Genomic DNA, 23,872 nt, shown 5'->3' with positions numbered 1-23,872 from the left:
GTGATGAGTATGAAGCTGGAAATTGAAGGTTTATTGCTGAATGTTATCAGCGCATATGCCCGCAAGTTGGGTGTGAGATGGATGAAAAAGAAGAATTCTGGAATGAGTTGGACGACATGGTGGAGAGGGTACCCAAGGAGGAGAGAGTGGTGATTGGAGCAGACTTCAATGGACATGTTGGTGAAGGGAACAGAGGTAATGAGGAGGTGATGGGAAGGTATGGAGTCAAGAAGAGAAATGTGGAAGGACAGATGGTGGTCGATTTTGCGAAAAGGATGGAAATGGCTGTGGTGAATACATATTTCAAGAAGAGGGAGGAACACAGGGTGACGTACAGGAGTGGAGGAAAGTGCACACAGGTGGACTATATCTTATGTAGAAGGCGCCATCTAAAAGGGATTGGAGACTGCAAGGTGGTGACAGGGGAGAACGTAGCTAGGCAGCATCGGATGGTGGTCTGTAGGATGACTTTGGAGACCAAGAAGAGGAAGCGAGTGAAGACACAGCCGAAGATCAAATGGTGGAAGTTGAAGAAGGAAGACTGTTGTGTGGAGTTCAGGCAGGAGTTAAGACAGGCACTGGGTGGTAGTGAAGAGTTACCAGATGGCTGGACAACCACTGCAGAAATAGTGAGGGAGACAGCTAGGAAGGTACTTGGTGTGTCATCAGGACAGAGGAAGGAAGACAAGGAGACTTGGTGGTGGAATGAGGAAGTACAGCAAATTATACAGAGGAAAAGGTTGGCAAAGAAGAAGTGGGATAGTAAGAGAGATGAAGAAAGTAGACAGGAGTACAAGGAGATGCAGCGTAAAGCAAAGAGAGAGGTGGCAAAGGCAAAGGAAAAGGCGTATGGTGAGTTGTATGATAGGTTAGACACTCAGGAAGGAGAAAAGGACTTGTACCGATTGGCTAGACAGAGGGACCAAGCTGCAAAGGATGTGCAGCAAGTTAGGGCGATCAAGGATAGAGATGGAAATGTGCTGACAAGCGAGGAGAGTGTGCTAAGAAGGTGGAAGGAATAATTTGAGGGGCTGATGAATGAAGAAAATGAGAGCGAGAGAAGGTTGGATGATGTAGGGATGGTGAATCAGGAACCTCAGTGGATTAACAAGGAGGAAGTGAGGGCAGCTATGAAGAGGATGAAGAGTGGAAAGGCAGTTGGTCCTGATGACATACCTGTGGAGGCATGGAGATGTTTAGGAGAGATGGCAGTGGAGTTTTTAACTAGATTGTTTAACACAATCCTGGAAAGTGAGAGGATGCCTGAAGAGTGGAAAAGAAGCATACTGGTACCGATTTTCAAGAACAAGGGCGATGTGCAGAACTGTAACAACTACAGAGGTATAAAGTTGATCAGCCACAGCATGAAGATTTGGGAAAGTGTAATAGAAGCTAGGTTAAGAGGAGAGGTGATGATCAGCGAGCAGCAGTATGGTTTCATGCCACGAAAGAGCACCACAGATGTGATGTTTGCTTTGAGAATGTTGATTGAGAAGTATTTAGAAGGCCAGAAAGCGTTGCATCGTGTCTTTGTAGATTTAGAGAAAGCTTATGACAGACTGCCGAGAGAGGAGGTGTGGTATTGTATGAGGAAGTCAGGAGTTGCAGAGAAGTATGTAGGAGTGGTGCAGGATACATATGAGGGAAGTGTGACAATGGTGAGGTGTGCGGTTGGAATGACAGATGGGTTCAAGGTGGAGGTGGGATTACATCAAGGATCGGCTCTGAGCCCTTTCTTGTTTGCAATGGTGATGGACAGGTTGACGGACAAGATCAGGCAGGAGTCTCCATGGACGATGATGTTCGCGGATGACATTGTGATCTGTAGCGAGAGTAGGGTGCAGGTTGAGGAGAGCCTGGAGAGGTGGAGGTATGCACTGGAGAGAAGAGGAATGAAAGTCAGTAGGAGCAAGATGGAATACCTATGCGTGAATGAGAGAGAGGACAGTGGAATGGTCAGGATGCAAGGAGTGGAGGTGACAAAGGCATTTGAGTTTAAATACTTGGGGTCAACTGTCCAAAGTAACGGGGAGTGCAGTAGAAAGGTGAAAAAGAGAGTGCAGGCAGGGTGGAGAGGGTGGAGAAGTGTGTCAGGAGTGATTTGTGACAGAAGGGTACCAGCAAGAGTTAAAGGGAAAGTTTACAAGATGGTTGTGAGACCAGCTATGTTATATGGTTTGGAGACAGTGGCACTGACGAAAAGACAGGAGGCGGAGCTGGAGGTGGCAGAGTTGAAGATGCTAAGATTTTCACTGGGAGTAACGAAGAAGGACAGGATTAGGAACGATTATATTAGAGGGACCGCTCAGGTTGGACGGTTTGGAGACAAAGCAAGAGAGGCAAGATTGAGATGGCTTGGACGTGTGGAGGAGAGATGCTGAGTATATTGGGAGAAGGATGCTGAATATGGAGCTGCCAGGGAAGAGGAGAAGAGGAAGGCCAAAGAGGAGGTTTATGGATGTGGTGAGGGAAGACATACAGGTGGCTGGTGTGACAGAGGAAGACGCAGAAGACAGGAAGAAATGGAAACGGATGATCCGCTGTGGCGACCCCTAACGGGAGCAGCCAAAAGTAGTAGTAGATCTGCATCTGACCAGACTACAATTTGTTTTAACCTCAATATTTTTTAACCTGTAGATGTCAGTAAACTCACTATAATGGTCTAGAATTCACTAAAATGGTCTAGGGTTTAGTTACTCTTTAATAACTTTGTTTAACCATAGTAAGTAAAAGTTTAGGGCAGTGTCCTTCACACAAACCTAGCCAGCCAGGGGTACTGCTGTCCTGGCAGTTTTTGCATTTTGCCCTAGTCTTTCCTTGTTGTCCAACAGTGCAAAAGGAACCCCTTCAGGGATGAAGGGCACACTTCTTTCTTTTTCCCTTTTTTAATAGCTGGTTGTTGACAGACTGAGGATGAAAGACACCATTCCAGAGTTCTAAAGTTTCTCCTCTGGGGTCTTTTTAGATAAAAAGACCAAGTCTATAGCGACTCTATAGCTCTGCTTTGCTTGCTTTCTCAGAGACTATAGATCAATGTTTCTGCTCTTTTCAACATTGAGGCTATGGTCTCACTCATGGAAAAAGCCTGGCAGCTATAAAAAAAAAACTTTTTTTCAACAAGTGACTGGGCCAGAAAGTCACAGCAGTTTTACTTATTTCATGGCACCGCAAGACTGTACTATTAAATGTTGTGAGCACAATAAGGCTATGTTTATTTGATTGCTTCTTAATGAGGTTTGGTTACAGAATAGAACTTCTTGACTCCTTACAATTCAGTACTCATGTTAACAACCATTTACGTTTCAATGGCTATGACATTAATGCTTTATAACTTTAAGGAGTCAACTTACTGTTGATTTAGGGTCTTCTTAGCAACTATATGCTGCTTGAGAATTCATTCAAATTAAGACACTATACCAAACGTTCCTGTGCATTAAAGATATAATAGATTGCTACATGGAAAAAAAAACTTCCAACATTTCACAAGACGAGAGAGAGAGAGAGAGAGAGAGAGAGAGAGAGAGAGAGAGAGAGAGAGAGAGAGAGAGAGAGAGAGAGAGAGAGAAAGAGAGAGAGATTTGAACAGCCAAGTGAGAATTGTAGAGAGCATGAGATGCAGTAAAAGCTGATTCTAGATGACAGTGCCAAATAACAGATGGCAGCACTGATAACAAGGCTCATGTTATAGCTAAAGCTGTTTTTGTTGTTTTTAAAATCTTATCTTGAACTAAAAAGAGCTTAAAAGGAATGCACTCTCACCTCTTAACTGTACCATATGTCCATAAAAATGAGGGCAGGAAAAGCAAGGCCTAACTAGCTGAGGTTACATGGACAATATTTCTTCAACCTGATTGAAATAATTCTAATTAGAGATTTCAACTTAACCGTTTACATGGACACAAAATAAAGTGATCTAATAAGATGCGTGTTTAAATGTCCCAAAGCATTTAATCAGAATATAACTTTTATGACATGCGCAAAGTGGTTACGCCCACTGTGAAGCATCTAATATGCCGGAAATATAAGAGTAGAAGAAGTGGTTTTGCCTGTTAATACAATTTTCAAGATGGACCCATGTCATGTCCTGGGAACAATATTTGCATTTCTGCTGTTCTTTCTAATTAACCAGCAATCGTGAGCAGCAAACGGGGGAAAAGCTGGCTGAATAATGTTACACAATTTCACACACCTTACACAATGATGGTTCATAAAGAAAGTAGGACAAGGCCTATTACACATACAGACATACAGAAATATCACTCCATAATCATCTGAACACAGGTGTGTATTTTGAAAAATGAAGGTGGACAATTCAATTAGGTTAACTGAAACAAGGCTGTGACCGAAACAAGCAAACTAACGTATGATTTCATTGGAATTCTAACACTTAGTCTGATAAATGTAAAGTGACGCAGTTATGTTGTTTGCTTTGACACCTAGCCAGGTTTTTAGAATAGCTTTGCTATTTTCACATAATACACCATCTTAAAAAGGAACCATTAATGGATGCAATAGCCATATTCTGATTTCAGGCTGCCAAACACATTCAGAAGTATTTATTCAAGTGAAAAGATCTTATCTGTAATGAAAAATAAATGATCTAATAGGTCCACATACAAATAGGGCCTTAAGATTTCTGCAATGTGGAAAGCTCATATGAAATTATGCAATGAAGACACAAAAAAGATTCCAGAAATAACCACGGGAAGTGCGAAGAATTTGAAGGTTAGGGTTAGATTATTGCAAAATTTGTGAACATATTAGGAATTTAATGTAATTTGTCCTTAGACAATCTGTTGCACTCCCTCGTAGAAACCCTGTCGTGTTTATATGTCTTTGTGCACCCGAGTGTACACATTACAACATGCACATAAGTAAACACACATTGGTTTATTGTACGGGATACAAAGAAAGAAAAAAGTCAATGATGGCACCAGCATCACATCAGATGATATATATATATATAAAAAAAACTAAGAACACTGCCATTTCTTTTTTTTATCATTGTAGTTTATTACACAAACTCTAACAGTAGAGTAAAAACACAAAACTGAAAAACAAGGGAACTGAAAATGTGAAAAAAATAAAATGGATTTCATAGAGCCCTGCACACATAATCCAGTTTTACATACACTAACATTCTGATCCATAAGATGCAGCTAGAATCTCTACGCCCTGTATATTTGCATAGCAGTTTTCACTAGCCTGTCAGCTGTTTCTTTTCCCTCTTAACCTACATCAGTCCAGATCAATCCTACAGTAATGTAGGATTTTTAATGTACTCTCTATGGTACTGTTGGTACGTATCCTATCAAATCAGACCTGACTTTCCTATAGTGTTTAATATGTTCACATTGTTAGGTTACGAAAAAAAAAAAAAACCTGACCATGACATTGTATAACCATAGGCACAGACTCCGATAACCACACAGGACAATTAGCTGCACAGCTCAGCCAGTTTTGTAGTCTTAGACCCAAGCCAGATACCGCAGTCTACAAATCCAAATCCCTACGCATTATATTTTCAGAATTTAACCAAACAGCATTGCCTTTCTGTTTGGCTCATTTACCGTGGTAGAAGTTGTACTGTTGTTGTATTCTTTGAAATAATTGTTTACTTGCTAAGCAAATTCTTTGCAAAAAGCACCATCGTGGTAGCCTACATGGTATTCTCAACTATAGTCCACACCCTCAACATTCCCACACAACCACTTTGCACTCTCTTCGGTCCAGCTATTACTTGACAATGCCTGGTATTGTTCATTTATTCATGTATCAGTTTAAAATAAACACAGTTCACAAATAAATTTGGACTGTCCTGTTAGTTGTGTTTTGTAAAGTCCAAAAAGAAATCCAAACACTGACTGGATGAAAGCATTCGATATCCCTTTGCCTGTGCAGAACACAATACTAGCTTTGAATGAAAAACTTATGACAAATGTCAGTTATCAAGTCAGATGCCACTATAATAATACTACATATTTGTTCAGTCCAACACGGTCAATATAATCAAATAAAGTTAGCACTTAAGAAAATCAAAGAAGGTTGAGTCAGTTCATCTGGATACAATGTTTACTGACAGATACGTTTCATCAATCAACTAAGTGACATCTTCAGTCACTTAGTTGAGACTGAAGATGTCATTTAGTTGACAGCTGATTGCTTATGGCATGAAACAGGCTTGTACTGTCCATTAAAGAATTACACACACACACACACACACACACACACACACACACACACACACACACACACACACACACACACACACACACACACACACACACACACACACAAATATTAGTTGGCCTTGATAGTGTCATCAAAAGTCAACATGGAGCCAGTTAAACTATCAAAGTGATAAGACATTATTAGTGCAAGGTTATGCTAAATCTAACAATCCCTGACATAACCTCTTATGAGAAAGAATACCAGCACACACCCTGACCTGTCACCTACAGCTGGAGACATACCTTGAACACAACCTTAACAAATATTCTGGTCTAAACAAATACATGGGAGAGGTTTTAAAATATAGTGTCTCCTGGCTTTTATCATTGACATGACTACAAGGAAAAGAATATTCATGAACAGATCAGTGCCAACAGAAACTGAATTGTATTTTTAATTTTTATTACTGAAACTGAATTTTCTCCTAATAGATAATTGAGCAGATCTTGCAATGTGTCTTAAAGAATGAAATTTGAGGTAACTTAATGAATATCTCACTGACAATAATTTTTAGGTAATGTACTACTTGCTACTGCTGTACATTACACATCAACTTAGATTATTGCAAAGGACAAAAAGCCATGTAACCTCATGAATGGAGGCAAAAAGATGCAGCCCAACTTTAAATTGATGCCTAAATGAAAGATTGTGCTGTGTGAAAGTGGAAAAATGCTGATAGGGGCATTCGGGTAGCATGGCTCTGTCTATTCCGTTGCCGACCAACACGGGGGTCGCTGGTTCGAATTCCCGGGCGTCCCTACAGACACAATTGGCCGTGTCTGCGAGTGGGAAGCCAGATGTGGGTATGTGTCCTGGTTGCTGCACTAGCACCTCCTCTGGCTGGTCAGGGCGCCTGTTTGGGGGGGGGGGGCGAGAACTGGGGGAATAGCATGATCCTCCCATGCACTATGTGCCCCTGGTGAAACTTCTCACTGTCAAGTGAAAAGAAGTGGCTGGCGACTCCTCATGTATTGGAGGAGGCATATGGTAGTCTGCAGCCCTCCCCGAATCAGCAGAGGGTGTGAAGCAGCGACCGGGAAGGCTCGAAAGAGTGGGGTAATTGGCTGGTTACAATTGTGGAGAAAAAAGGGGGAAACAACCCCCCCCCAAAAAAAAAAATCTTATGGACAGTCTTTTATTTAAACCATAATTATTTGGAGTGACCAATGGAGCAAGGCAACAAAGTTTCGTGTGCTACAGTATCAACAGTTAACACGTCCCACTTTGTGCGTCAGGATTTATACATGGATATCAAAAGAAAACTTCAAATGATGAACTTGGTAACCAGTAATATGTACTACTTTAAATACATTTATGAATGTCAAACTGAGACTGGGGTGGCACTCTTACTTATCAGTTATCATTCCTTATATAAGTAATGATAACTGCACAAATCACTGGTCAGGTAACAATGCCTTTTAAACCTTAATATGGCTTTGAATTAAACTGGTCCCAAATCAGCACTCTTATTGTGAGGCATTTCACTAATTAACCAGGATTTATTACATTCAAATTAGTCTTTAACAATGTTCCACTGGTTTCCTTTGGACTTCCTGACTTCCAATTAGCATCATTTACTCAAACGTGGACACGTGCATGGAAGATATAGGGAGGGAGAGAGTTGTTTTTAGTTACACAAAACAGCTTGGCCTCATTTCACACTTCATACACATGACAGATTCTCTGGTGCTCCCTCAGTTTCTAATAACTGAGAAAATAAAAGGGCAGTGAGTGCAGGCCAAAGACCAACACAGCACTGTGGGAAATTCCAGCCGTGATGACATGATGTGAGGTAAGCCTGATGGCACTGAACAGAACTCTTAGGATGGAGATGCTGCTTCTAGCAATTCATTTGCACCAATGTGCCTAAATAAGCGCACCAGTGGTTGGGGCCTGCTTTCTCCCACTGTATTCTTTCGTTGTTGTTTCACACTCTGATTATTTTAACACTTGCTCACAATACAGTTTCTTGAAACATATCTGTTTAACAACTGTCTTTACAACAAATTGCACTGTGAACACACCTATGTTGTAATGACTCAAAACATGCACTATGGACGATGAAACTACAGTGAGTCCCAAAGAAAGGTCTACAAAGCTTGCAAAACACACCTAGCAATCACACTTAGGCTCACATAGCTAGAGAGTTGCAGTGCGACTGTTGTGACATAGATACCAAAAATACAGCCAACTGCACCAGGGTGCTAGGACATGGGGCACATGTCTGCTCCACTTGCACATTGCATAACAGGATGTGTGTGCCATCTTGAAACCAAGGTGGTTTGTGGTAATGCTAGTTATACAGGCAGTGTCACAGAGTTTCATTTTGAAATCAATAAGTGAGGGTTACAGTTAATCATTGGACTCTGTACCACTGCACAACCAAGAGAATGAACAAAGCACAAAAACTGGACAGATCAATATAAATGTCAAATATTATAACTGTAGCATTGGTGGATTATGTTTCACATGGCTGGTTAGTCCAAAATTAGTAGAAAGGGATACAGTGTGTGTTGGTCTGTCTCCAGTGCAACGTTCCTCACCAGTACACAGGCCTAAATGTTGAACAGACCTCAAGCAACCACACCAACTCATTATAGAAGACAAGTGATTAAAAAATATTCCATGCTTACCTCATGCAAATTTAGTTCTTTGACTTTTTCCTTCTGTATAACCTGGAGGAAGACAGGAGATAAGCAGAGATATCAAACAAATCGTTCATTGACACAAATGTCTGAGTTTTATTGAAAACAGAATTCTCCCAATGACTTGACAGATTTCTACTGAAATAATGTAGAGATGAGACAGCTTAAAGAGGTACTAAATAAAGTTTTTTTTAAGTTGTAAACTGAATGATTACGACTGTATGGGGATGAAATATATCAATGCTGATGTTAATATTGACACTTCTTACCAAATTTATAAAAATCGGCATTTCATAGGTTGAAAATTGCTCAACACGCCATTTACTGTTTTAAATCAGCCATGAACCTTGCAAGGCCAATGCTGACGTAGAGGTGACCAGTGACCCCGCCCTTGAGTGTGAGTCTGTGAAACCACTCCCATTTTCAAATATGCTGATCGAGACCCATCATTCACGTTTTCTCACTAAGCTTGCGCCTTTATTACATTTTCTACCAACCTTTTGAATTTCTCTCAATTTTCAGTTAGTTATATTTATATTATTTCATCATTTTCAATCTTGGCACAATGGTTTGGACTCATGCTTTTGACGGCTGTAAAAGCACCACCGGACAACTGGGTCGGTCGGGCTGGGCTCGCACTGTGGCTGGGGGAGCAGTCGCCCCGTCGCCTGCCTCTCCGCTGCCGGAGAGCCGCGGCCCATCTCGTGGGGCCCCCCTTCTGTCTGCGGCACATCTACATCGCGGGTTGGGGTGTCTTCGCGGGGCGGTCCTTGACATGCCGGAAGGCGTGCCAGTGGAGGGGACTCCCCGGCTACTCCTGCCCATGCACCTGTCTCACATATCCACCCCCCCCTCCTCAGTCCTTCCCCACTCCCCTCTTTAGCATTTTTCAAAATGATGCAGTGGGTAGAGTTAGGCTCAGACCGGGAAGAGGAGTTAGTCTTTAATATTGAATGTGTTATTTACAACCTGCTGCACATAAAACAGCTATTCAGACTGAATTAAGGACATAAGAACATAAGAGATGGATGATCTGGTCTTTGGCCTTCAGACAGAGTTGACTGACTTCAGCGAGGATGACTAGAGTTAAAACCCATCAGCATCAGTAAGGAAGGTCAGCACTTGTGCAAACGAATGTAGAGGAGGGGGTGGGGATGGGTCTGCGTGTTCCTGTGTGTGTGTGTGTGTGTGTGTGTTTGTGTGCGTGTGTGTGTGCTGCTCTTATATAACCAATAGACAAGTTGCTCAAGTTAACCTTACTGCCTTTACATTTAGTGCAGAGCAAAACAGAAAGGACAGTGTATTTCTGCTTCGGTGGGTCTGCGTTTGTTTGCCTAGCACATGTTTTTATCAGGCCTCGTAAATTGCTTCTTGCACTGACATTGGATAAATGGAGGGCAAGATAATGGCCCATCAGTGCTCTCTGCCTAAGTGCTAAGCTATCCTTAAGGCCTACGCTTTGTGGCCATGGACAGCCCTAACTAGCTATGAACCCAAATTGTCCAGCTGCAAATACAATTTTTCTAGCTGCAAAAATTAAATTGATTATACCCACTGTCTCCCCGTCTGCCGCCCAATGACTGTTGGGATAGGCTCCAGCATCCCCATGACCCTGAGAGCAGGATAAGTGGTTTGGATAATGGATGGATAGATACCCACTGAGCAAACTCACTATTGTAAAATATCTGCAACTGCAAGACTCAGGTATGACATTTTTTTCTAACAGCAAACCCACGATGTGCTTGTCTCATTGGAGTTACATAATGCCTACCAGCTGCACATAATACTGCTAACTGCATTTTAAATAAATATGTGTGTGTGTGTGTGTGTGTGTGTGTGTGTGTGTGTGTGTGTGTGTGTGTGTGTATACCCTCGTGGGCTGCTTACTTGTTTGTATGCATACAGTTCTTTGTGCGCCTGGTGCCGTAACCTAGGGAAACGTAAAGAGAAATTATATTTTGGATTAGCAAGTGTCTTGTTCTAGCTGGGTGCATTAAATATGGAGACACATGTCAAAAACACCCAGGAAAAGGAGAGGATAAAGGGCAGACAGATTTTCTTACCACATAGTAGTTTCTTGATACCACTTTATATAACAAAGTAGTCACATGACACCATTTTATATAACAGTCATCTGGCTAAGGGTTTTGTATGATTTTGTATGATTTTATTCAAAGGCAATTGCTTGCTTGAAATGTGTATCATTATACCCAATATGTTACATTTCACACTCACATTAAATATAAATGCACCACAAGTATGGCCAAATGTAATCTGTACAATCTTTAAGAAGCTTCAACTGTTACTTTTAAATGGTACTATGTTGAGTTTTTTCTCTTTTATGGTCTGTGATTAGGAGTGTGGACCAGCCATTCTCCCTCAATATGATTTATTTTTACTGTTATTTCATGGTATGCATTGGTTTGGCTATGTCTGACCATGAAGACCAAACATTAAACTTTTACTAGATTCTCACACCCAGAAAAGGTATCTGCCCTGCCCTTTCACTGGTAATGGTAAAGTAGCATACCACTACGGATAATGGATTGATAGAGACAAAGGTGGCAACTGTGATATATGATTATTAGAGATAACGACACTCTTTCTACAAAGGAGCTGCGATAACTGACTTAATTTCTTTGTATGCTCATAAAAGCTTTGAAAAATGGTGGGAATCACTTAAGGCAGTATCCCCACTCATTAACTATGGGGTAACTCTCCACGTCATTCACTGGTATGAGATCAGAGTAGGGGATCTTTGATTTCCAACTCAGTTTCCAGTTGCTATAATAGACCTATTTGTGGTTGGGTAATAACTGTTTGGAATGTAAAAAAAAATGTGACTTTGAAATGTGGGAGACATATTAATTTGACAAATTTCAGGCCTTTTCTACTGATTTGGCAATCAACGGGACTGTTACACTTTATGTTTAGTTTCCATTCCCTGGTCTAAAGGTTTGAGTCTAATCGGAAAATACACTTAGAAGACCTGCTTTACTTCATTAATCTTTAAGATTAATGTTCAATGGCTTAATAGTCTTAAATTACAATATATTGAACTTTTTTTTTAATAGACATTTAATGGACTCGCCACTTTGCCGTTCTCCTCCTTGGCTATACTTAAAGAATAATGTTAACAGAAAAAAGGAAACTAGCAAGGCACACTAAACCTACATATCCATGCTATATGTAAATGTATAGATTTGGAATGTATAGCTAGAAGGATAAGTAATCTAAGCATGTGGAGAGAGAGACCTGGCAGCACAGGAGGAGAAGTTCACATACCTGAAGTAGATAAATTTCATTCAAACCTCAGGCAGAGCAGTTAAGGAAATACTGACAGATATACTATAGAAAGTTAAAATTTCGCAACAAATTCCACTAAATTCTGTTCAACATCTCTTACAAAACGGTGTGACAGTAAATCAGCTTGAATAAAAACTTCATTTGCAAAGGCCTTAGGCCTACACTTTAGTTTCCTGTGAAAACAAGCACTACACTTTACTTTTTTGTAAAATATATGCACATAATTACCACCAAATATATCAATATACTGCATCAGCATATGAAAACACATCAAAACAGGTAGTGAAGTACTCCGAACACTCAGAAAAACTTCAGATTAATGGAAAATATATACAAGTACAAAAAAATCAAAATGTTAAAACCATGCTCTTTGGCATAAATTTGCAAAAGAAAAAAATGAGAATAGGAGAGAAAAGGACAGTAAATACATAGAATAAGGATAAAAATTCACAGAAGCTATGGAGGGAAGGAGGGTAGAAAGTATGAGTAAGAGAGAGATAAGAGATCCATAGATTTGTAAGATTTACCTCCAATACAAGTAACCTTAACCTCTCGCAGCAGAGTGAGAGGGATCTGTAAAACAGGCAGCACAGTCTAGGAGAGAAACTGACATTCTGAAAGAGACCAGCAGGTAAAGGTGCAGAGACTCCCATGGGCAGGGGACAAGGTCATGGGTGGGGGGTCATGGGTGAATGTCTGAGGGTAGGTGTAGGGGAGAGGTTGTTCAGTGGCCCCTTTAGCACAGCATTGAGAAGGAATGACATGAAGCCCTGTATGAAAAATACAGGTATCCAAAACGAGCCCTCTCTTACTGTAACTAAGATCATAATTTCATTGCAGTGAAATTGTTGAGAAATGCAATGATAACGAATGCCAACTATTGTAGGTTGGTGTGTTACTTTGTGAAAGCGCAACCTACTATTGATTATTTTGCACATTGATGAACCTCTACACGTTTACGAATTGACCATTCAAGGCCTCCTTCACTGTCCCTTTCAAATCCTTCAAAGACACCCCTCAAGAAATATTTCTCAGTTACTTTGTGTGCTGGACATTCACCCACCCGCCAAATAGTTTTTGGTTGTATGTAGGCTATGGACTAACCTTACGGAGGCTGTTGAACATTACCGTGATGTTTGGCCTTGTGTCAATCTGTGTGTGCTTGTTTGTCTTTGCCAACACTGTGTGTATTCACATGTAAACTCCAACGTACGACTCTCTCTCTCACTTCCTCCACTGTTAGCTGGCAACAAACAAGCCGCTGGGCTCGGCCTTTTTGCTACACCATTTAAAAGGCTTAATACTTGCTTATTACTTGTTGCCAAACTATTTTTGCTGTGTTTATTGTCAGCAAGGCCTTAATTACAACCATCCATTCATCCATTATCCCAACCGCTTATCCTGCTCTCAGGTTCGCGGGATGCTGGAGCCTAATTACAACCACTTGTTTAAAATTAATACTGGTAATTAGAACATGGGCTCTCAGTATGGAGGCTTTGAATTGTGTATTCATGCTTGGTGGTGCATATTACGGACAAAGTAATCTTGGGCCAGTCCATTGGGAGACTGCATCTTTAGTAGCCTCTTTATGGTGTAAAACTGCCAGTTTTCGTCTTTCTTAACTATGACTTGGTAATCTGACAATTTTCTTTTAAAGTTGCATAGTTTTTCTGCATGTAAAGAGGACATGTAGGTAAACAGGTGTGCATGGAGACTACTTACCCTTTTTGGTGCTGGATAAGATTAAGGTGTTGAGGAGTGAAATGTGGGAACCACTGACTCTCAGTCTTAGGTAGAAGATGCTAGACATTATCTCTACAGTTTACCACTGCCAGGAGACCACTTCCAAAGCAACAGTGGCCAATGCAAATTTGATTAGCCTACAGAATTTGAATATATGATGCTAAACTGAAAGACTAGTAAACATGCCTCCTTTGCCTCAGGGGAAACAACTGAATTTCAGTTCGAATAACAGGTCCAAATATGGGGAATGAGTGGCTTAAAAGGGAATCAAAAAAATTTGTCAGATTTATTTTCAAGGCTGAGTGCTGAGATCATCACAATGTAGTAAAGCAGTTTTGAATATGTACATAATCTTCGTGGTAGGATTTTCTGGTAGGATTTTGTTAAATTCAGATTATCAAGTCAGTTGGCCAATTTCTCCAAACTGTGCTGTTGAACCTTTTAGACCATTTGTGAAAGAACTAAATTATGAGAAGTAAAAGAAAACATTTCAAGCAACTAGCTTATGACCCAAACTGACAACATACAAAAACCAAAGTGCCATACAGTATTAAAATACTTAAATATTTGCAGATAAACTTTGGAAATAACCTTAGAATTAGGATTTTGTCAACATCATAGAATGAAATAATCCTTGTACAAGATTACTGGAAATAAAATTTGACCTTTGGGACCAAAAACATTACATTGAAAAGCAACTTTCACTTGTTAGTGTGTGTGTAAACCCACTTGATCTCAAAAGAGCTATGATTAAACCAAGTTATAGGGTCCTTAATCAATTAAGACTGAATGCTTAAAAAACATTAACATTTGCACACTACGAGATCTGCAGAGTTGCAATCTAGAGGAATTTGCATTTCCAATATCATGTTTTGGATAAAAAACAGATACAGATTGTATTTCTGGTTAAGTTCTTAGATATTATTGTTATTGCTGGAGGTGGGATAGCAGTAAAACATGTCACTATTTTTATAGACATTTCAATGATTCATTGTATACATCATAGCATTCTTAATTTCCTATTCGAGTAGTTTCAAGTCAAAGACACATACAACCCTGCTAAGTAGTGCACACTTTGCTAACAGGTAAAATATTAAAGCGTTAATTTGTTAGCTTTTGTTGTGCTTTTCCTTTGGGGTGCCAGTGACTACAGTTGTCCTTTTGCTCATTTTGCTGCTCAACTGCTCATTGACAGCCTTGCATAAGATACTAAACCACAAAATTTCAAGCTTATCGCATCCTTTTTGGGCACTTTTATATAATTCTATATATAACACGACTGGCTTAATGTATTTGTGAGAGATTTAGAAAAGTTAAGCAAAGAAAGATTGGCGAAAACAGCAAACATAATTGGCTCTGGTGAAAGCCTGGAAAGGGATTATAGGCTGCTATAGTATCACCATGTCGGCCATTTCCCTGTGAATGCAAATGATGATGAAATTTTAACTAGTTTTGAGGAAAATAACTGCATCAAGTTTGGCTCTTTAAGGCCCCTTGATGGGACATAAACTAAAGAGGGTAAGAAAAAAATACAAATGTCTGTGTCTCATAGAGGTTGAAAATGCAACAGATAATATGTGAATGTGTTATCAGAAATAATGATGTGAAAAATATTATATTCATATGTATTGTTCTGTCAAGAAATATCAGCTTAGCAAATATCTTGAACTATGAACAAATCCACACACTCGGACATGCTTCAATAACTGACAATATGTATGAAAATGCTTTGATTAATTTTTTTTGCGCATATCTTTCAGCAGAAGTTGGGTATTTTTCTGAATATTTTACTCAAAATAAAAGAAAAACTGGATGAGGGTTAGTAGGGTATCAATTGGCTGAGGTAAAAATGAATTTATGGATCTGAGGAGTTGCGCTTATTGCTAATTTTGCCTCAAAATCTGTGAACGAAAACACACGTTTGTTATTTGCAAATGCAGATTCAACAATTCAAAAGGCAGTTTTTCTTCCAAGATATATTACATGCCAGGAAAATTCTGGACATATTGAACATTTTACAAAAACAAACATTTTTATACATATCATTTGACATTTATTTAACCATAGTCAGGTTGTATATTTGCATTTATAGTAAAAATGTATTTGTTCATCCAAACACCTATGCACAATTTTTTGGGGGGAGGGGATTTCCCCCTTTTTTTCTCCCCATAAAATTCACAAATTTGTGCATTATTTTCTTTGTGTTACTATTTCTAATGACACATCCCCAAGTTACATGCCAAAAGTCTGTTTCAAAAATCTGTAGGTAAAGGCAATGTCATGTAATGACATGATGATATGCAAATGAAGATTTAATATGTCATTCATTAACACATCCAAGTCAATTTGCTTTTTCTGGATGCTAAAGGCGGTCATTTATTAAGAAAGAGTTGAGTTGATGAGTCAGCCATGAAGCTGTTTTTATTTTAACTAGAACTAAGGAGAGGAGATCTGCAGTTTCTTAGGTTCTGAACAATCTGAAAATTCCTACCAGCAGTGAATCTTTAAAGTTCAGCTGCTATAACCTGAAAAAAATAGTGATAGATATAAGCACTTTCCCCCTTCTAATCTGAATGCACAATTATGCACTATTATACTATAACATACAACAAAGACTTAATTTGCTTTAATGGATTCTGCGAACGCAGTATTTTCTATTCCATCATGTGGTTCTTGCATCATCCATTAAATTCTTCTGAAAAACCCCAAGTCACGTACAATCACCAGATGGTGTATTCTATGAAGCATGGCTCACTTTTAATTGGATTCAATCAATATTGTTAGTATTTCAAAGCAAAATTTTTTAATAGCAAACCAGCTCAAGAACTTGCTGTATGGCACTTTTGGTAAACTTAAACAGTAAAAAAATATCATAAAAAGTCAAAATTCTACACCTTCTAAACAAAAAGTTTCAGCAAAACCAAGAGGTGGTATGGCTCTTACCTTATCAGGTAGCAGCAGAAGAGAAGGCTGAGGATGAAGACAAAAATGGCCGTCCCAAATACAACAATGTAAATATTAAGAGGGAGGTTCTGGAACCCTATGTTCGGCATCCTGAAACTGTAGTGCTGGAAATCGGAGCTCATCGATAGTCTAGACAGAAAAAGAAAGGAAATCAGAAAGATGAGAAATTCTCTGATTATGCATCAAACTTCATTTGACAACCAATGAGAAAAAAATGGCAATGAAAACTGACACAACCCTTAAATATCATATGTATATGAATCAGTCAAACTGATGGTATATAATAAAGATTATGTGAAATTGTCACACAAGACACAGACAGTTTAAAGAATGATCCAGTTATAAGTCCCCCCCCCTTTTTTTTAAGCAAAAACACTGGTCTTCATCGACATTAAATTTTAACTTGGCCCATTTAAGCATACATGTTTTTGTAGCTTCACTTCTTATGAGGTACTGCAAAACTGCTTTTTTTTCTACATACATTTCTACAAGACCCAGCAAACCATTTAATGAGACAAATTACACAAGCAGAAATAATTTGTGTCTTATATCTTCTATTAAAACGTCTATCTTCTGATTAAAATAGTGCTAATCAAACGAAAACAAAAGAAAACATATGCTACTATGGAATCAGAATAAGATGGCTACAAAATGCATATCTTCACAAGACAAGGTATGGGTTAAGTTCTTCCTCTCAATGGACTACAGGGACAAGTCCAGACATGCCTGAAAGTATCCAGAAAAGAGGAGGAGAAGACAGGAATGGGCATTGTGCTCTTTTGAAAGCTAGTACTGAAGCCCTTCCCCCGCACAAATCCGTTCATCAATACACAACACCAAGCTCTTTTCTACTCCCTGTTCAGCTAGACATGCAGACACAAGGCCAAGCCCATGTATTCCGCTCAGGGAAAATGCTCTGCATGACCCTATTTCCACAAATCATGCCCAGTTACTCTTTCACACATAAAGACAAACACATGCTCATATTGCCTTCATGTTGCACACAGAAGAAAATACTGTATAGCTCTAGAACAAGGCCCTGATAGAAAAAACAATATGGTTTATTCTCAGGGGCCTTGTTAATAGCTGGATATTCACAACCAGAGCTACTCGCTTGTTGACTACTAAAACAATATAAACTTACAATTCCGGCTTTTTAAAGCTCTGAAGTCCCAGCCATGCTGACCTCTTCTGGTTATTTGAGCACACAAACAACTGAAACCACACAGCTCTATTTCATCCATGTTACAGAGAAATGCAGGAACTCATGTACTCCCACAATTTAGGGGAAAATGTAAACTTAAACAAAATCTTAAATACTATTCATGAGGATGGGTTGATGTCTAAAGCAACAATCCTGAAGAAATCCTTTACATGAAAAACAAATGACTAACGATACTTTATATTGCTGGCGTATTCAAGATTAATCCATGAATATAGTCTAGGACTATCAACATCACTGCCACTTTTGTGGTTGCTCATTTTTATGGTTGCTCTTAGGGGGAGGACCTTTCCAGGAAAATAATAATTAAGATGTTAATAACTTGTAGTTAAAGTTGATGTTTGTGATTTTTCTCCATCGATAAATAGTTATTTTATCCATCTGAACCATGGAGTCAGATTACATAATACTATGTGGTATCTTTACTGTTGCTGGAGACCCTCACCATATACTGCTGTTAAGCAAGCCCACAGCTTGACATGAAGCCTCACTGCTGCATGTGAGGAGAGCTAACCCAACATGGCATCTAATCAATCAAAAACACTTTAAATGTTTTTCAGTTTGGGGAAAAATGAGGATAAGAGACTTACATGTCTTAATGCAGCACATAAAATATGGCTGAAGGAATATGGGTCATTGGCAGGATAACTTAACAAAAACAAATGAAATCGCTGCTTGTCAGGAAGAAAATAAGATTTGGTTTAAGCATTTCAACTATAAGATGAGGTCTAGGCATCCATTTATTGATAAATCAGTTATACCAATCTGTCATTCTGTAGCAGTTACACACAAAGGAAAACTGGTTTTCAGGCCGAGGGCTTGACATAAACAATTGTTTATTGTTTAAAATGATCACTTGAATTCGCTGTTATATACTACTGTAACATCCTGAGTGCTTTGGCTGTGCCATAGAGGTTCTTTTTGTACAGAATGAGGGGGAATGGAAAATGTTGCCCTTTAACAACCAGGCTAGTGAAGCAGAGTTTTTGCTAGCCCAGATAAAATTTTACTAGCCCATAATATACAACGTGTTTTTCCAAGTTTTAACGGGATAAATCTGATATCAAAACTATCTACATATAAATTACATTTAAAAGTCACAAAGTAATTACTTGTAGTATATCACATTTTATTTTCCACAAGTGTAAAAATGTACATCAAAATCATATTTAACAAGCGCTACCCCTACTCATCCACTCACAGTACTGACTGGCTCACGAGCCAAGACTTCGATTCAATTTTCTGACTAAATTCAAGCCCAGGCGAGAGAAAGCCCATAGAAAACCTTGACAACACACATCACTCTGTTTGACATCGACCCACACACATACACACACCACATAAGACTGTGTTCACATTTGAGATGCCACAACGTTCAACATGATGGCTGTAAACTGCTGCCGCTCTCATATTTGCTCATTTCATTGTCTAGCTCCATGTGTCATTATTCAGTTAAAACTGCTTATAGTGATCACATCCATCCAGAATGATATAATCACTATTAGGGCTTTACCACAAGCAGTCAATCACTATAACTGAAGCAAAGGTTGTTTTTTTTTGGAGGGGGGGGGTTTCCCCCCAGTTAACTATCTAATTGACTTGTGTACACTTATTGAATAAATAAAATGTAATAGAACACACAACTTCTCTATTTTACAGGATTTGATCGACTGAAAGACGATAGCCTATAGTACTGTAACAAATATAAAATATCAACTGTTTCAAACAAGAATTCTAAAACAGACTACAGGTTAAACCGTTGGTTCCCAACCGGGGGGTCCCGACCCCCACTAGGGATCGCCAAAGTTCGATGGGGGGTTCGCAAAGCCCTCTTGACTTTAAGGGTGTAAGATATATATATATATATGTGTGTGTGTGTGTGTGTGTGTGTGTATATGTATATGTGTATATATATGTATATGTATATGTGTATATATATATGTATATATACACACACACACACATATATATATATACATACATACACACACACACACACACACACCTCAGCATTTAAGTAATTTCTTTGAAGAAGACAACTAAATTTAAGGGTTATTTTAGAAGTTTATATCTTAATTTATTTATTAAGATATAAACTTTTTAAAAAATCTCACGAGGATAAGGGTGCCATGTAGACATGAACACCAGCAGTATTCACAGAGTTAAGCTAGTAGAGCAATCCAGCTCAGTTACCTGGTCCTGTATTACAGAAGTACATAGTATAATATAAATAAAGTTATTTCAAAATAATTATGCTACTTTTCCCCCTTTTTTGTAATTGTATATGGATGGGGGGTGGTCAGTGTTGTCAGTGTATACAATGGTAAAATAGGGGTCCCTTAAAAAAAGGATTGGGAACCACTGGGTTAAAGAAATATCGTTTAGCATTGCTTAAATACATTTTTAATAACAGTAGGCTAGGGCCTTCAAATGAAAGTATGCCTTTGTTTTTGTTTTTTGCACCAATGTAGCAAATTCAGGGGGAAGCCATCCACCGCAGCCGGGAATCGAACCAGGAGAGCCAAGACCACAGGCGACTGCGCTAACCAGTCAACTAAAGGGTCCGACCCGATCAGGTTATTTGGTGATTTTCAATACAGATTTTCAGAGGTGCATCTATACATTGAAAACTAAAATGCAATAATGGGATTGCATTTTCATTTGACAATAGTCGATTATAAACTTCCATAGTGGGCATGAAGAAGAGGGTAGAGTTCATCTAGAAGTGATTTTTAGGATTTTTTCATTAATCTCATATACAACATTTTGGTTTGAGGAACTACAGTAGCAAACACTAAAACAAGCCCAGATTAATCTCTTTTTTTTTCTAGACCCCTGTCTTTTACAGTATGGGCCAGGAGCCTGGTTTCTGGGATCCCCACATTTCATGACCAGCAATTTACTAATTTTATCCATGCTGTATAGATGCACTGTGATGGACTGGCGGCCTGTCCAGCATGTCTCCCTGTCTGCCGCCCAATGACTGCTGGGATAGGCTCCAGCGTCCCTGCGACCCTGACAGCAGGATAAGCGGTTTGGATAATAAACGAAATTTCGGAGGTGGCGCCATTCAGTAGGCTACCATGGGAGTAGTCCCATGCATGATATGAAAGATCCAAAATTATCACTTTAAGTGGACTGTTTGATCACCATAACCGGATTTTTTAACAAGCGTTAGTATAGGAAAGATTCTTGTTAGAAGCAGCTTGTAATAGATCTTTACCAAAAGGTACTACAACTTCCATAGCTGAAACCCAAGTCCAACAATATCTTTTTTTTTAGCAAGGGATCTAACACTACTGCAACAACCATGCTGTCCATGCTGTATGTTAAACAAAAATGACAATTTCAGGACTATAGCTTTGAATTTGAGTGCACGTTTATTTTTAATGCATGTACATCATATGGAAATCGGATGTAACTTTGCCAGCTATAAGTTTCACTAGTTTCCAAAAGGAGAAAAAGTGAGTCTTTATTACCAAAGGATCTGAAAATCCAAGGCTGCAGTTTATTTGGAAAAATCATGTCCCTGCCAAACTTCCAGAGAAAACGCAGGTTTACAGTAGCCATTTTCAAGAGCACCGTTTGAAAATTTATCACAAAAACAGCTGGGTTTTGCCACAGAACTTACATTGAAACCTGAGGCTGTGCCATCCATTTATTCTGGGGGACACAGCAAGTAAGAGCCGACATGTTGCTCAACTGGTAAGTTTTTCTCTTTCTCCAGAGACTTAACAGCAAAATTAGTGAACCCAGCTGCAAGATACAGACAAGGGATGAAGGGGAGTAGGGAAAAGGAGTTTAGTGAGGCTGGCTGGTGGCAGAGAAGTGATGGCGTAAAGGCGGAGGCGGAGAGCTGAGCTGGGCCGGAGCAGCAGACGAAGGAGCGAGTGGGGACCAGCAGGCGAGACAAGCAGGCAGATGAACTGGAAAGTGGCAATACTGATGAAAGAAAAGACGATTAGACTAACAAGCAACAACACTGAGAAAATACTCTGAAAGATTTGTAGAAAGGCTGAGCGCATAAGATTAACATAGTAGCTCAAACAACGATCTGACAATGAGTGGTTGAACAGTCAGCTTTCTTATACTACTGGGGTTGATGAGCTTGATGGAAAGCAGGTGTGTGGCTGAGCCGGTGACGTGAATGTAGGTCAGGAGAGACAGTGCAAGAGAGAGACTGGTTGCAGACTAGGTGGATGTGGAGGGCCTGACAGAGACTTTCTATGGTGTTCAAAGCGTTTCTTCCTAACGGTGCATCCGAGTGTTTATCTTTACAACGTAGATAACTTGTCAGAGCTGGCAAGCGAGACCAAGGTTTATCTAACATTCGCAATACATTATTAGCTGATTGAAAACGTAATCAAGCCAAAGGCTAATGTTATCTATTACTGTTGCGTTTCTAACTTTGTAGAGTGGGATACATAAAATACATAACCATTCTGATATGTCCACTTGAACATGACCGTGTCCAACTTGCTCTTTTTCTTCAGAATCAGTTTCTGGTTTGTACATGGATGGCTAAATTACTCCTATATTACCATTTGCAAAGCGGCGGAGGGGTGGGTAGTTGAGGGCAGGGATGATTTGCATATTTATAGATTCTGGATTTTTTTTTAATGAGGAAGAAGGAATAGATGTGATTTTAAGGATTTTAACAATTTATTATATCAAACAGAGCATTTAATATGTTTTAAAACATGTCTGGAAGGGGTCTTTAAGAGTTGGGTTTACCAATATTGGTACGTGCATCATTGCTTGGCAAAAATCTGGAATCATATGTTTGTCTTCTACTGGATGTGCCTACTCATACTCAAGCATCGCTCAAAGTCAAATTTGTCCAGCCTATGTGTTGGCTTTCCATCAAAATAGCTATTTTGTCTCTGCAGATCTCTATAGTTGGTGTAGAAGAGCTTCGACAGATTAGCGCAAAATCCATGGAGATAAATTGCTGCATTTAAGGTTGGTGGGTCAGGATTAAGAGCACAAGATTTGGGGTTTTTCTCAAGGCAACAATTTCTTCATCCTTTCTCTCAGGTCATAAGTGTGAGACTGCCTCCCACCCTCTGCACAGAACTCCTACAGAAAGTATCAAGATTCGCTGAGCTAGAAGGTCTCGGGTACACCCTGCCTTCTAGGTTTACCCCTTTGCAGTAAATAAACCACCTATAAAAACACATTTCAGGCATCACAGAAACACATTATTGAAAAAGGGCCATACAACTGCTGATGCAGCTCTTAAAACATGTACAATGGTCAAAATTATTTTTTTAAAAAAAGGCCTACACCAGATTAGGTCTCAAATGTTTTCCTCCCTCTTTAATCATTGTCCTATTGAACGTCAAAATTCTGCACAACATAATGCTTCATAACCAGTCATTGTCAGTGTTCAACATAGGCAATCCAATACGTGACAAGTCAGGATGAGGCCTTGTATCTTCCTGGTAGAAATGGTAATTCACATTGGAAGGGCAGAGAAAGAATTTGATTTGACAATAGTAGTAGAACCAAAAACTACCTCACTGACTGTAGGGATCACTGACTGTTGTAACCGTTGTAATTCTGTACTTCTAATCACAAGAAAAGTAAGTTTGCATGATGACTTTCAAGTACACTAAAAACATTTCAATAATTAGATTAAGTAATGCAATTTGCTCTGTCTGAAAGGTCATTTCAGGGTTATGTTAAAATAGGACTACTTAAAATTTTCAATTTACCAACCAACTAAATTCAATAAATAGTTTTGTGAGGAAATAAAATA

General features: G+C 39.3%; 1 protein-coding gene and 1 long non-coding RNA gene across 2 annotated transcripts in view; one reads left to right on the top strand and one right to left on the bottom strand.

Moving 5' to 3' along the window:
- rnf24 (ring finger protein 24) overlaps window positions 1–23,872 on the bottom strand; it is a 68,250-nt gene that overhangs the window by 14,711 nt on the left and 29,667 nt on the right. Inside the window, exons 2-4 of the mRNA XM_056280409.1 lie at window positions 16,869–17,018; window positions 10,764–10,806; window positions 8,865–8,906 (exon numbers count right to left, since the gene is read on the bottom strand). Of these exons, the coding sequence (XP_056136384.1) occupies window positions 8,865–8,906; window positions 10,764–10,806; window positions 16,869–17,011 (228 nt within the window). The 5' untranslated portion in view covers window positions 17,012–17,018. The remainder of the gene's footprint in view (window positions 1–8,864; window positions 8,907–10,763; window positions 10,807–16,868; window positions 17,019–23,872) is intronic.
- Window positions 10,547–23,011, top strand: LOC130112886 (uncharacterized). The gene is made up of 3 exons (XR_008810265.1): window positions 10,547–10,580; window positions 20,583–20,687; window positions 23,001–23,011. It is a non-coding gene; the product is annotated as an uncharacterized LOC130112886 (long non-coding RNA).

This window comes from Lampris incognitus, chromosome 5 (genome assembly GCF_029633865.1).
Source record: "Lampris incognitus isolate fLamInc1 chromosome 5, fLamInc1.hap2, whole genome shotgun sequence".
NCBI lineage: Eukaryota > Metazoa > Chordata > Actinopteri > Lampriformes > Lampridae > Lampris > Lampris incognitus.
The sequence above is the reverse complement of the archived record's forward strand: the minus strand, read 5'-3'. Positions and strand labels throughout refer to the sequence as shown.